Here is a 14,287-nt window from a genome sequence, read left to right as displayed (position 1 = left end):
CCAGATCACAGTATTGCACAGAAAACCAACATTTATTGTACTTTATGGGGCTGTTATCCAGACACAGATTCATGTTACGGAGATGCGACATTGGCCATGCTTTCCAGTCCAATACTAGGTTTAATATTCGTCTGGGAAACCTGTTATTTAATGCATGAACCTTATTGTTTGGTCAACTCCATACGTTTTCTTCAGTATAGACGCTATGAGATGGCACAGTACAGCGGAGGTATGTCAAGGGTTAGTGACGTTAGAGTATACAGTGCATTCTGGTGTAGAAGAGTGTTTCCTCTGTATAGCTCCTATATGAGCACCACCTGGTAGAGCCTGTCCTATATGAGCACCACCTGGTAGAGCCTGTCCTATATGAGCACCACCTGGTAGAGCCTGTCCTATATGAGCACCACCTGGTAGAGCCTGTCCTATATGAGCTCCACCTGGCAGAGCCTGTCCTATATGAGCACCACCTGGTAGAGCCTGTCCTATATGAGCACCACCTGGTAGAGCCTGTCCTATATGAGCACCACCTGGTAGAGCCTGTCCTATATGAGCTCCACCTGGCAGAGCCTGTCCTATATGAACACCACCTGGTAGAGCCTGTCCTATATGAGCACCACCTGGTAGAGCCTGTCCTATATGAGCACCACCTGGTAGAGCCTGTCTTATATGAACACCACCTGGTAGAGCCTGTCCTATATGAGCACCACCTGGCAGAGCCTGTCCTATATGAGCACCACCTGGCAGAGCCTGTCCTATATGAGTACTGACCTGGTAGAGCCTGTCCTATATGAGTACTGCCCTGGTAGAGCCTGTCCTATATGAGCACCACCTGGCAGAGCCTGTCCTATATGAGCACCACCTGGCCGAGCCTGTCCTATATGAGCACCACCTGGCAGAGCCTGTCCTATATGAGCACCACCTGGCAGAGCCTGTCCTATATGAGCACTGACCTGGTAGAGCCTGTCCTATATGGGCACCACCTGGCAGAGCCCGTCCTATATGAGCACCACCTGGTAGAGCCTGTCCTATATGAGCACCACCTGGTAGAGCCTGTCTTATATGAGCACAACCTGGTAGAGCCTGTCCTATATGAGTACCACCTGGTAGAGCCTGTCCTATATGAGCTCCACCTGGCAGAGCCTGTCCTATATGAGCACCACCTGGTAGAGCCTGTCCTATATGAGCACCACCTGATAGAGCCTGTCCTATATGAGCACCACCTGATAGAGCCTGTCCTATATGGGCACCACCTGGTAGAGCCTGTACTATATGAGCACCACCTGGTAGAGCCTGTCCTATATGAGTACTGACCTGGTAGAGCCTGTCCTATATGAGCACCACCTGATAGAGCCTGTACTATATGGGCACCACCTGGTAGAGCCTGTCTTATATGAGCACCACCTGGTAGAGCCTGTCCTATATGGGCACCACCTGGTAGAGCCTGTACTATATGAGCACTGACCTGGTAGAGCCTGTCCTATATGAGCACCACCTGGCAGAGCCTGTCCTATATGAGCACCACCTGGTAGAGCCTGTCCTATATGAGCACCACCTGGTAGAGCCTGTCCTTTATGAGCACCACCTGGTAGAGCCTGTCCTATATGAGCACCACCTGGTAGAGCCTGTCTTATATGAACACCACCTGGTAGAGCCTGTCCTATATGAGCACCACCTGGCAGAGCCTGTCCTATATGAGCACCACCTGGCAGAGCCTGTCCTATATGAGTACTGCCCTGGTAGAGCCTGTCCTATATGAGCACCACCTGGCAGAGCCTGTCCTATATGAGCACCACCTGGCCGAGCCTGTCCTATATGAGCACCACCTGGCAGAGCCTGTCCTATATGAGCACCACCTGGCAGAGCCTGTCCTATATGAGCACCACCTGGCAGAGCCTGTCCTATATGAGTACTGACCTGGTAGAGCCTGTCCTATATGAGTACTGACCTGGTAGAGCCTGTCCTATATGAGTACTGACCTGGTAGAGCCTGTCCTATATGAGCACCACCTGGTAGAGCCTGTACTATATGGGCACCACCTGGTAGAGCCTGTCTTATATGAGCACCACCTGGTAGAGCCTGTCCTATATGGGCACCACCTGGTAGAGCCTGTACTATATGAGCACTGACCTGGTAGAGCCTGTCCTATATGAGCACCACCTGGCAGAACCTGTCCTATATGAGCACCAACTGGTAGAGCCTGTCCTATATGAGCACCACCTGGTAGAGCCTGTCCTTTATGAGCACCACCTGGTAGAGCCTGTCCTATATGAGCACCACCTGGTAGAGCCTGTCTTATATGAACACCACCTGGTAGAGCCTGTCCTATATGAGCACCACCTGGCAGAGCCTGTCCTATATGAGCACCACCTGGCAGAGCCTGTCCTATATGAGTACTGACCTGGTAGAGCCTGTCCTATATGAGTACTGCCCTGGTAGAGCCTGTCCTATATGAGCACCACCTGGCAGAGCCTGTCCTATATGAGCACCACCTGGCCGAGCCTGTCCTATATGAGCACCACCTGGCAGAGCCTGTCCTATATGAGCACCACCTGGCAGAGCCTGTCCTATATGAGCACTGACCTGGTAGAGCCTGTCCTATATGGGCACCACCTGGCAGAGCCCGTCCTATATGAGCACCACCTGGTAGAGCCTGTCCTATATGAGCACCACCTGGTAAAGCCTGTCTTATATGAGCACCACCTGGTAGAGCCTGTCCTATATGAGTACTGACCTGGTAGAGCCTGTCCTATATGGGCACCACCTGGTAGAGCCTGTCCTATATGAGCACCACCTGGTAGAGCCTGTCCTATATGAGTACTGACCTGGTAGAGCCTGTCCTATATGAGCACCACCTGGTAGAGCCTGTACTATATGGGCACCACCTGGTAGAGCCTGTCTTATATGAGCACCACCTGGTAGAGCCTGTCCTATATGGGCACCACCTGGTAGAGCCTGTACTATATGAGCACTGACCTGGTAGAGCCTGTCCTATATGAGCACCACCTGGTAGAGCCTGTCCTTTATGAGCACCACCTGGTAGAGCCTGTCCTATATGAGCACCACCTGGTAGAGCCTGTCCTATATGAGCACCACCTGGTAGAGCCTGTCCTATATGAGCACCACCTGGCAGAGCCCGTCCTATATGAGCACCGACCTGGCAGAGCCCGTCCTATATGAGCACCGACCTGGTAGAGCCTGTCATATATGAGCACCACCTGGTAGAGCCTGTCCTATATGAGCACCACCTGGTAGAGCCTGTCCTATATGAGCACCACCTGGTAGATCCTGACTTATATGAGCACCACCTGGTAGAGCCTGTCCTATATGAGCATCACCTGGTAGAGCCTGTCTTATTTGAGCACCACCTGGTAGAGCCTGTCCTATATGAGCGCCACCTGGTAGAGCCTGTCTTATTTGAGCACCACCTGGTAGAGCCTGTCCTATATGAGCACCACCTGGTAGAGCCTGTCCTATTTGAGCACCACCTGGTAGAGCCTGTCCTATATGAGCACCACCTGGTAGAGCCTGTCCTATATGAGTACTGATCTGGTAGAGCCTGTCGTATATGAGTACCGACCTGGTAGAGCCTGTCCTATATGAGCACCACCTGGTAGAGCCTGTCCTATATGAGTACTGACCTGGTAGAGCCTGTCCTATATGAGCACCACCTGGTAGAGCCTGTCCTATATGAGCACCACCTGGTAGAGCCTGTCCTATATGAGCACCACCTGGTAGAGCCTGTCCTATATGAGTACTGACCTGGTAGAGCCATATGAACACCACCTGGTAGAGCCTGTCCTATATGAGCCTCACCTGGTAGAGCCTGTCCTATATGAGCACCACCTGGCAGAGCCTGTCCTATATGAGTACTGACCTGGTAGAGCCTGTCCTATATGAGCACCACCTGGTAGAGCCTGTCCTATATGAGCACCACCTGGTAGAGCCTGTCTTATTTGAGCACCACCTGGTAGAGCATGTCCTATATGAGCACCACCTGGTAGAGCCTGTCCTATTTGAGCACCACCTGGTAGAGCCTGTCCTATATGAGCACCACCTGGTAGAGCCTGTCCTATATGAGTACTGATCTGGTAGAGCCTGTCCTATATGAGTACCGACCTGGTAGAGCCTGTCCTATATGAGCACCACCTGGTAGAGCCTGTCCTATATGAGTACTGACCTGGTAGAGCCTGTCCTATATGAGCACCACCTGGTAGAGCCTGTCCTATATGAGCACCACCTGGTAGAGCCTGTCCTATATGAATACTGACCTGGTAGAGCCATATGAACACCACCTGGTAGGGCCTGTCCTATATGAGCCTCACCTGGTAGAGCCTGTCCTATATGAGCACCACCTGGCAGAGCCTGTCCTATATGAGTACTGACCTGGTAGAGCCTGTCCTATATGAGCACCACCTGGTAGAGCCTGTCCTATATGAGCACCACCTGGTAAAGCCTGTCCTATATGAGCTCCACCTGGCAGAGCCTGTCCTATATGAGCACCACCTGGTGGAGCCTGTCCTATATGAGCACCACCTGGTGGAGCCTGTCCTATATGAGCACCACCTGGCAGAGCCTGTCCTATATGAGCACCACCTGGTAGAGCCTGTCCTATATGAGCACCACCTGGTAGAGCCTGTCCTATATGAGCACCACCTGGTAGAGCCTGTCCTATATGAGCACCACCTGGTAGAGCCTGTCCTATATGAGCACCACCTGGTAGAGCATGTCCTATATGAGCATTTTATGAGCATTTTATGAGATTTTACTGAGTTACAGTTCATATAAGGAAATCAGTCAATTTAAATACATTCATTGGGCCCTAAACCTATTGGTTTCACATGACTGGGAATATAGATACATAATATAAAGTGGGGGCGTGGATCAGAAACCAGTCTGATACATTGGACATTTTCAGCTTCCAGGAATTGTGTACAGATCCTTGCAACATGGGGCCGTGTATTATCATGCTGAAACATGAGGTGATGGCGGCGAATGAATGGCACGACAATGGGCCTCAGGATCTCATCACGGTATCTCTGTGCATTCAAATTGCCATCGATAAAACGCACTTGTGTTCATTGTCCGTAGCTTATGCCCGCCCCATACCATAACCCCACCACTATGGGGCACTCTGTTCACAACATTGACATCAGCAAACTGCTCGCCCACACGACGCCATACGTCTGCCATCTGCCCGGTACAGTTGAAACTGAGATTCATCTGTGAAGAGGACACTTCTCCAGCGTGCCAGTGGCCATCGAAGGTGAGCATTTGCCCACTGAAGTTGGTTACGACGCCGAACTGCAGTCAGGTCAAGACCCTGGTGAGGACGATGAGCACGCAGATGAGCTTCCCTTGAGGCGGTTTCTGACAGTTTGTGTAGAAATTCTTTGGTTGCACAAACTCATAGTTTTATCAGGTGTCCAGGTGGCTGGTCTCACATGATCCCACAGGTGAAGAAGCCGGATGTTGAGGTCCTGGGCTGGCGTGGTTACAAGTGGTCTGTGGTTGTGATAAAGAAATGAACATTCGATTTTCTGGCAACAGCTCTGGTGGACATTCCTGCAATCAGCATGCCAATTGCACACTCCCTCAAAACTTGAGCCATCTGTTGCATTGTGTTGTGTGACATATTGCACATTTTAAACTGGCCTTTTATTGTCCCCAGCACAAGGTGCACCTGTGTAATGATCATGCTGTTTAATCAGCTTCTTGATATGCCACATGTGTCAGGTGGATGGATTATCTTGACCAAGGAGAAATGCACACTAACAGGGCTGTAAACAAAATTGTGCGTATGGAACATTTTATTTCGGTTCATGAAACATGGGACCAACACTTGACATGTTGCGTTTATAGTTTTGTTCTGTGTATTTAGGCTGGACACTATGCACTAGGCTACACTGGAATTCAACTCTTCGCTGCCAATGTGTAAGGTGAATAAAATTGCACCTTTTTCTTCCTAATGCTCATATTATTTTTGGTCTGCACCTCGTCTCACATTGGTTTAGTGCCTTCTGCTCTTCTCCTAACATGGTCTGCACCTCGTCTCACATTGGTTTAGTGCCTTCTGCTCCTCTCCTAACATGGCTGCACCTCGTCTCACATTGGTTTAGTGCCTTCTGCTCCTCTCCTAACATGGCTGCACCTCGTCTCACATTGGTTTAGTGCCTTCTGCTCCTCTCCTAACATGGCTGCACCTCGTCTCACATTGGTTTAGTGCCTTCTGCTCCTCTCCTAACATGGCTGCACCTCGTCTCACATTGGTTTAGTGCCTTCTGCTCTTCTCCTAACATGGTCTGCACCTCGTCTCACATTGGTTTAGTGCCTTCTGCTCCTCTCCTAACATGGCTGCACCTCGTCTCACATTGGTTTAGTGCCTTCTGCTCCTCTCCTAACATGGCTGCACCTCGTCTCACATTGGTTTAGTGCCTTCTGCTCCTCTCCTAACATGTCTGCACCTCGTCTCACATTGGTTTAGTGCCTTCTGCTCCTCTCCTAACATGGCTGCACCTCGTCTCACATTGGTTTAGTGCCTTCTGCTCTTCTCCTAACATGGTCTGCACCTCGTCTCACATTGGTTTAGTGCCTTCTGCTCTTCTCCTAACATGGTCTGCACCTCGTCTCACATTGGTTTAGTGCCTTCTGCTCTTCTCCTAACATGGTCTGCACCTCGTCTCACATTGGTTTAGTGCCTTCTGCTCCTCTCCTAACATGGTCTGCACCTCGTCTCACATTGGTTTAGTGCCTTCTGCTCTTCTCCTAACATGGCTGCACCTCGTCTCACATTGGTTTAGTGCCTTCTGCTCCTCTCCTAACATGGCTGCACCTCGTCTCACATTGGTTTAGTGCCTTCTGCTCTTCTCCTAACATGTCTGCACCTCGTCTCACATTGGTTTAGTGCCTTCTGCTCTTCTCCTAACATGGCTGCACCTCGTCTCACATTGGTTTAGTGCCTTCTGCTCCTCTCCTAACATGGCTGCACCTCGTCTCACATTGGTTTAGTGCCTTCTGCTCTTCTCCTAACATGGTCTGCACCTCGTCTCACATTGGTTTAGTGCCTTCTGCTCTTCTCCTAACATGAAAAAAATACATTGAAAGGAAACTAAAGGGAGCTGCTTCTAACAGGTATTGTTGTATTTGTCTAACCGCTCATGGATTTCAGTTTGTATTGACTACTATGTGAGTGTTTTAAAACTTGAATATATTAAAAATGTAAATAGGTGTGTTGTATAGGGTTGTGTCTCACTGATGCAGTGTACTCCAGTGTAGTTGAGGGTGGAACAGGTTACCTGTTAACTCTATAGGCAGTTCATTAATATAGAATAGGTGTGTTGTATAGGGTTGTGTCTCACCGATGCAGTGTACTCCAGTGTAGTTGAGAGTGTAGCCTACTGGACACTCGCAGCGGAATGAGCCGTCTGTGTTGATACAGTGTCCGTTGTTACAGATGCCTGGGTTCTCCACACACTCATTCAAGTCTGGAGATGTGCAATGTAAAGAGTATTATCCATCCCAGCATTATTCATTCATCTATTCATTGTCGTTATAGTTGAAATCATAGTTTTTTTTATTCCAAATCACATTCATGCTGTTTCATGTCATCTCGTCAAAGGTTTAACACAAAAACAAAACCTTTAAAGGGATATCATTCATTCAAAACCTTTAAAGGGATATCATTCATTCAAAACCTTTAAAGGGATATCATTCATTCAGAACCTTTAAAGGGATATCATTCATTCAGAACCTTTAAAGCGATATCATTCATTCAAAACCTTTAAAGGGATATCATTCATTCAGAACCTTTAAAGGGATATCATTCATTCAAAACCTTTACGGCGATATCATTCATTCAAAACCTTTAAAGGGATATCATTCATTCAAAACCTTTAAAGGGATATCATTCATTCAAAACCTTTAAAGGGATATCATTCATTCAGAACCTTTAAAGGGATATCATTCATTCAGAACCTTTAAAGGGATATCATTCATTCAGAACCTTTAAAGGGATATCATTCATTCAGAACCTTTAAAGCGATATCATTCATTCAGAACCTTTAAAGCGATATCATTCATTCAAAACCTTTAAAGCGATATCATTCATTCAGAACCTTTAAAGCGATATCATCTCAAAAGCATAAATCACAGTAATTTTTCACACTGTACCTCACAGATGTTAATGTGGTTGAGTTACCTATGCGTGTGTCTCCAGTCCCAGGGATTATGCCATGGCCGAAGGGACACAGGTGCTGGAACGCCACTGATGGGAGAAAAATAATATAACAATACTTATATTTCTAACTCAATCATTCTGAATTGGGTCTCACTATGGACTCTATTCAATCCCCCACTGCCCTTTTGGAATATGATCGCATGTGAAGTGTTCCAAAAACATATGTTTTCATGGGATCTAATGTGATCGTATGTGACGTTAATGTGATAACATGTGACAACATATGATAACATGAACCTACATAAGTACAAATTATGAAATCATGTGATTTCCCACGTGAAATCAAGTGGTTTTTCTGTAAGGGTGCGCACAGATGTCAGTTCAATGTCTTATTTTGATTTACATTTGAAATTAGTTGTGAACTAATGTGAATTCAACGTAAAATCAACAGTGTGAAATCATTGGATTTGGTATCAAATGCGGGTGAAAAAAAGACAAACTCACACAATTCCTTTGCCTTGATGACCTTTGCAAATCCAATCAGTTTTCCACATTGATTCAAAGTCATCACATCATTTTTGGGGGGTTGAGATTATGTAGAAATGATGTTGATTCAACCAGTTTGTGCCCAATGAGTCAATACATGGCTTAGGGAGTAGGAATGGGTCAAGACATGGCTTAGGGAATGGGAATGAGTCAAGACATGGCTTAGGGAGTAGGAATGGGTCAAGACATGGCTTAGGGAGTAGGAATGAGTCAAGACATGGCTTAGGGAGTAGGAATGGGTCAAGACATGGCTTAGGGAGTAGGAATAAGTCAAGACATGGCTTAGGGAGTAGGAATGGGTCAAGACATGGCTTAGGGAGTAGGGATGAGTCAAGACATGGCTTAGGGAGTAGGAATGGGTCAAGACATGGCTTAGGGAGTAGGATTGGGTCAAGACATGGCTTAGGGAGTAGAGATGGGTCAAGACATGGCTTAGGGAGTAGGAATGGGTCAAGACATGGCTTAGGGAGTAGGAATGGGTCTAGATATGGCTTAGGGAGTAGGAATGAGTCAAGACATGGCTTAGGGAGTAGGAATGAGTGAAGACATGGCTTAGGGAGTAGGAATGGGTCTAGATATGGCTTAGGGAGTAGGAATGAGTCAAGACATGGCTTAGGGAGTAGGAATGAGTCAAGACATGGCTTAGGGAGTAGGAATGAGTCAAGACATGGCTTAGGGAGTAGGAATGAGTCAAGACATGGCTTAGGGAGTAGGAATGAGTCAAGACATGGCTTAGGGAGTAGGAATGGGTCAAGACATGGCTTAGGGAGTAGGAATGGGTCAAGACATGGCTTAGGGAGTAGGAATGGGTCTAGATATGGCTTAGGGAGTAGGAATGAGTCTAGATATGGCTTAGGGAGTAGGAATGAGTCAAGACATGGCTTAGGGAGTAGAGATGGGTCAAGACATGGCTTAGGGAGTAGGAATGAGTCAAGACATGGCTTAGGGAGTAGGAATGAGTCAAGACATGGCTTAGGGAGTAGGAATGGGTCTAGATATGGCTTAGGGAGTAGGAATGAGTCAAGACATGGCTTAGGGAGTAGGAATGGGTCTAGATATGGCTTTGGGAGTAGGAATGAGTCAAGACATGGCTTAGGGAGTAGGAATGAGTCAAGACATGGCTTAGGGAGTAGGAATGGGTCAAGACATGGCTTAGGGAGTAGGAATGAGTCAAGACATGGCTTAGGGAGTAGGAATGAGTCAAGACATGGCTTAGGGAGTAGGAATGGGTCAAGACATGGCTTAGGGAGTAGGAATGAGTCAAGACATGGCTTAGGGAGTAGGAATGGGTCAAGACATGGCTTAGGGAGTAGGAATGAGTCAAGACATGGCTTAGGGAGTAGGAATGAGTCAAGACATGGCTTAGGGAGTAGAGATGGGTCAAGACATGGCTTAGGGAGTAGGAATGAGTCAAGACATGGCTTAGGGAGTAGGAATGGGTCAAGACATGGCTTAGGGAGTAGGAATGAGTCAAGACATGGCTTAGGGAGTAGGAATGGGTCAAGACATGGCTTAGGGAGTAGGAATGAGTCAAGACATGGCTTAGGGAGTAGGAATGGGTCAAGACATGGCTTAGGGAGTAGGAATGGGTCAAGACATGGCTTAGGGAGTAGGAATGAGTCAAGACATGGCTTAGGGAGTAGGAATGGGTCAAGACATGGCTTAGGGAGTAGGAATGAGTCAAGACATGGCTTAGGGAGTAGGAATGAGTCAAGACATGGCTTAGGGAGTAGGAATGAGTCTAGATATGGCTTAGGGAGTAGGAATGAGTCTAGATATGGCTTAGGGAGTAGGAATGAGTCAAGACATGGCTTAGGGAGTAGGAATGAGTCAAGACATGGCTTAGGGAGTAGGAATGGGTCAAGACATGGCTTAGGGAGTAGGAATGGGTCTAGATATGGCTTAGGGAGTAGGAATGAGTCAAGACATGGCTTAGGGAGTAGGAATGAGTCAAGACATGGCTTAGGGAGTAGGAATGAGTCTAGATATGGCTTAGGGAGTAGGAATGGGTCAAGACATGGCTTAGGGAGTAGGAATGGGTCTAGATATGGCTTAGGGAGTAGAGATGGGTCAAGACATGGCTTAGGGAGTAGGAATGGGTCAAGACATGGCTTAGGGAGTAGGAATGGGTCAAGACATGGCTTAGGGAGTAGGAATGGGTCAAGACATGGCTTAGGGAGTAGGGATGAGTCAAGACATGGCTTAGGGAGTAGGAATGGGTCAAGACATGGCTTAGGGAGTAGAGATGGGTCAAGACATGGCTTAGGGAGTAGGGATGGGTCAAGACATGGCTTAGGGAGTAGGAATGGGTCAAGACATGGCTTAGGGAGTAGGAATGGGTCAAGACATGGCTTAGGGAGTAGGAATGAGTCAAGACATGGCTTAGGGAGTAGGAATGGGTCTAGATATGGCTTAGGGAGTAGGAATGGGTCTAGATATGGCTTAGGGAGTAGGAATGAGTCAAGACATGGCTTAGGGAGTAGGAATGAGTCAAGACATGGCTTAGGGAGTAGGAATGAGTCAAGACATGGCTTAGGGAGTAGGAATGAGTCTAGATATGGCTTAGGGAGTAGGAATGAGTCAAGACATGGCTTAGGGAGTAGAGATGGGTCAAGACATGGCTTAGGGAGTAGGAATGAGTCAAGACATGGCTTAGGGAGTAGGAATGAGTCAAGACATGGCTTAGGGAGTAGGAATGGGTCTAGATATGGCTTAGGGAGTAGGAATGAGTCAAGACATGGCTTAGGGAGTAGGAATGGGTCTAGATATGGCTTTGGGAGTAGGAATGAGTCAAGACATGGCTTAGGGAGTAGGAATGAGTCAAGACATGGCTTAGGGAGTAGGAATGGGTCAAGACATGGCTTAGGGAGTAGGAATGAGTCAAGACATGGCTTAGGGAGTAGGAATGAGTCAAGACATGGCTTAGGGAGTAGGAATGGGTCAAGACATGGCTTAGGGAGTAGGAATGAGTCAAGACATGGCTTAGGGAGTAGGAATGGGTCAAGACATGGCTTAGGGAGTAGGAATGAGTCAAGACATGGCTTAGGGAGTAGGAATGAGTCAAGACATGGCTTAGGGAGTAGAGATGGGTCAAGACATGGCTTAGGGAGTAGGAATGAGTCAAGACATGGCTTAGGGAGTAGGAATGGGTCAAGACATGGCTTAGGGAGTAGGAATGAGTCAAGACATGGCTTAGGGAGTAGGAATGGGTCAAGACATGGCTTAGGGAGTAGGAATGAGTCAAGACATGGCTTAGGGAGTAGGAATGGGTCAAGACATGGCTTAGGGAGTAGGAATGGGTCAAGACATGGCTTAGGGAGTAGGAATGAGTCAAGACATGGCTTAGGGAGTAGGAATGGGTCAAGACATGGCTTAGGGAGTAGGAATGAGTCAAGACATGGCTTAGGGAGTAGGAATGAGTCAAGACATGGCTTAGGGAGTAGGAATGAGTCTAGATATGGCTTAGGGAGTAGGAATGAGTCTAGATATGGCTTAGGGAGTAGGAATGAGTCAAGACATGGCTTAGGGAGTAGGAATGAGTCAAGACATGGCTTAGGGAGTAGGAATGGGTCAAGACATGGCTTAGGGAGTAGGAATGGGTCTAGATATGGCTTAGGGAGTAGGAATGAGTCAAGACATGGCTTAGGGAGTAGGAATGAGTCAAGACATGGCTTAGGGAGTAGGAATGAGTCTAGATATGGCTTAGGGAGTAGGAATGGGTCAAGACATGGCTTAGGGAGTAGGAATGGGTCTAGATATGGCTTAGGGAGTAGAGATGGGTCAAGACATGGCTTAGGGAGTAGGAATGGGTCAAGACATGGCTTAGGGAGTAGGAATGGGTCAAGACATGGCTTAGGGAGTAGGAATGGGTCAAGACATGGCTTAGGGAGTAGGGATGAGTCAAGACATGGCTTAGGGAGTAGGAATGGGTCAAGACATGGCTTAGGGAGTAGAGATGGGTCAAGACATGGCTTAGGGAGTAGGGATGGGTCAAGACATGGCTTAGGGAGTAGGAATGGGTCAAGACATGGCTTAGGGAGTAGGAATGGGTCAAGACATGGCTTAGGGAGTAGGAATGAGTCAAGACATGGCTTAGGGAGTAGGAATGGGTCTAGATATGGCTTAGGGAGTAGGAATGGGTCTAGATATGGCTTAGGGAGTAGGAATGAGTCAAGACATGGCTTAGGGAGTAGGAATGAGTCAAGACATGGCTTAGGGAGTAGGAATGAGTCAAGACATGGCTTAGGGAGTAGGAATGAGTCTAGATATGGCTTAGGGAGTAGGAATGGGTCAAGACATGGCTTAGGGAGTAGGAATGGGTCTAGATATGGCTTAGGGAGTAGAGATGGGTCAAGACATGGCTTAGGGAGTAGGAATGAGTCTAGATATGGCTTAGGGAGTAGGAATGGGTCAAGACATGGCTTAGGGAGTAGGAATGGGTCAAGACATGGCTTAGGGAGTAGGAATGGGTCTAGATATGGCTTAGGGAGTAGGAATGAGTCAAGACATGGCTTAGGGAGTAGGAATGAGTCTAGATATGGCTTAGGGAGTAGAGATGGGTCAAGACATGGCTTAGGGAGTAGGAATGGGTCAAGACATGGCTTAGGGAGTAGGAATGGGTCAAGACATGGCTTAGGGAGTAGAGATGGGTCAAGACATGGCTTAGGGAGTAGGGATGGGTCAAGACATGGCTTAGGGAGTAGGAATGAGTCAAGACATGGCTTAGGGAGTAGGAATGAGTCAAGACATGGCTTAGGGAGTAGGAATGGGTCAAGACATGGCTTAGGGAGTAGGGATGGGTCAAGACATGGCTTAGGGAGTAGGAATGAGTCAAGACATGGCTTAGGGAGTAGAGATGGGTCAAGACATGGCTTAGGGAGTAGGGATGGGTCAAGACATGGCTTAGGGAGTAGGAATGAGTCAAGACATGGCTTAGGGAGTAGGAATGAGTCAAGACATGGCTTAGGGAGTAGAGATGGGTCAAGACATGGCTTAGGGAGTAGGAATGGGTCAAGACATGGCTTAGGGAGTAGGAATGGGTCAAGACATGGCTTAGGGAGTAGAGATGGGTCAAGACATGGCTTAGGGAGTAGGAATGAGTCAAGACATGGCTTAGGGAGTAGGAATGAGTCAAGACATGGCTTAGGGAGTAGGAATGGGTCTAGACATGGCTTAGGGAGTAGGAATGAGTCAAGACATGGCTTAGGGAGTAGGGATGGGTCAAGACATGGCTTAGGGAGTAGGAATGGGTCAAGACATGGCTTAGGGAGTAGGAATGAGTCAAGACATGGCTTAGGGAGTAGGAATGGGTCAAGACATGGCTTAGGGAGTAGGAATGGGTCAAGACATGGCTTAGGGAGTAGGGATGGGTCAAGACATGGCTTAGGGAGTAGGAATGGGTCAAGACATGGCTTAGGGAGTAGGAATGGGTCTAGATATGGCTTAGGGAGTAGGAATGAGTCAAGACATGGCTTAGGGAGTAGGAATGAGTCAAGACATGGCTTAGGGAGTAGAGATGGGTCAAGACATGGCTTAGGGAGTAGGAATGGGTCAAGACATGGCTTAGGG

At 47.8% G+C, this 14,287-nt stretch overlaps 1 protein-coding gene across 1 annotated transcript in view; it reads right to left on the bottom strand.

The window, feature by feature from the left end:
• LOC120026153 (fibrillin-2-like) overlaps positions 1-14,287 on the bottom strand; it is a gene marked incomplete at its 5' end in the record, with an annotated part of 236,899 nt that overhangs the window by 27,498 nt on the left and 195,114 nt on the right. Inside the window, 2 exons of the mRNA XM_038970976.1 lie at positions 7,356-7,481; positions 8,195-8,260. Of these exons, the coding sequence (XP_038826904.1) occupies positions 7,356-7,481; positions 8,195-8,260 (192 nt within the window). The remainder of the gene's footprint in view (positions 1-7,355; positions 7,482-8,194; positions 8,261-14,287) is intronic.

Source organism: Salvelinus namaycush, chromosome 31 (genome assembly GCF_016432855.1).
Source record: "Salvelinus namaycush isolate Seneca chromosome 31, SaNama_1.0, whole genome shotgun sequence".
NCBI lineage: Eukaryota > Metazoa > Chordata > Actinopteri > Salmoniformes > Salmonidae > Salvelinus > Salvelinus namaycush.
The sequence above is the reverse complement of the archived record's forward strand: the minus strand, read 5'-3'. Positions and strand labels throughout refer to the sequence as shown.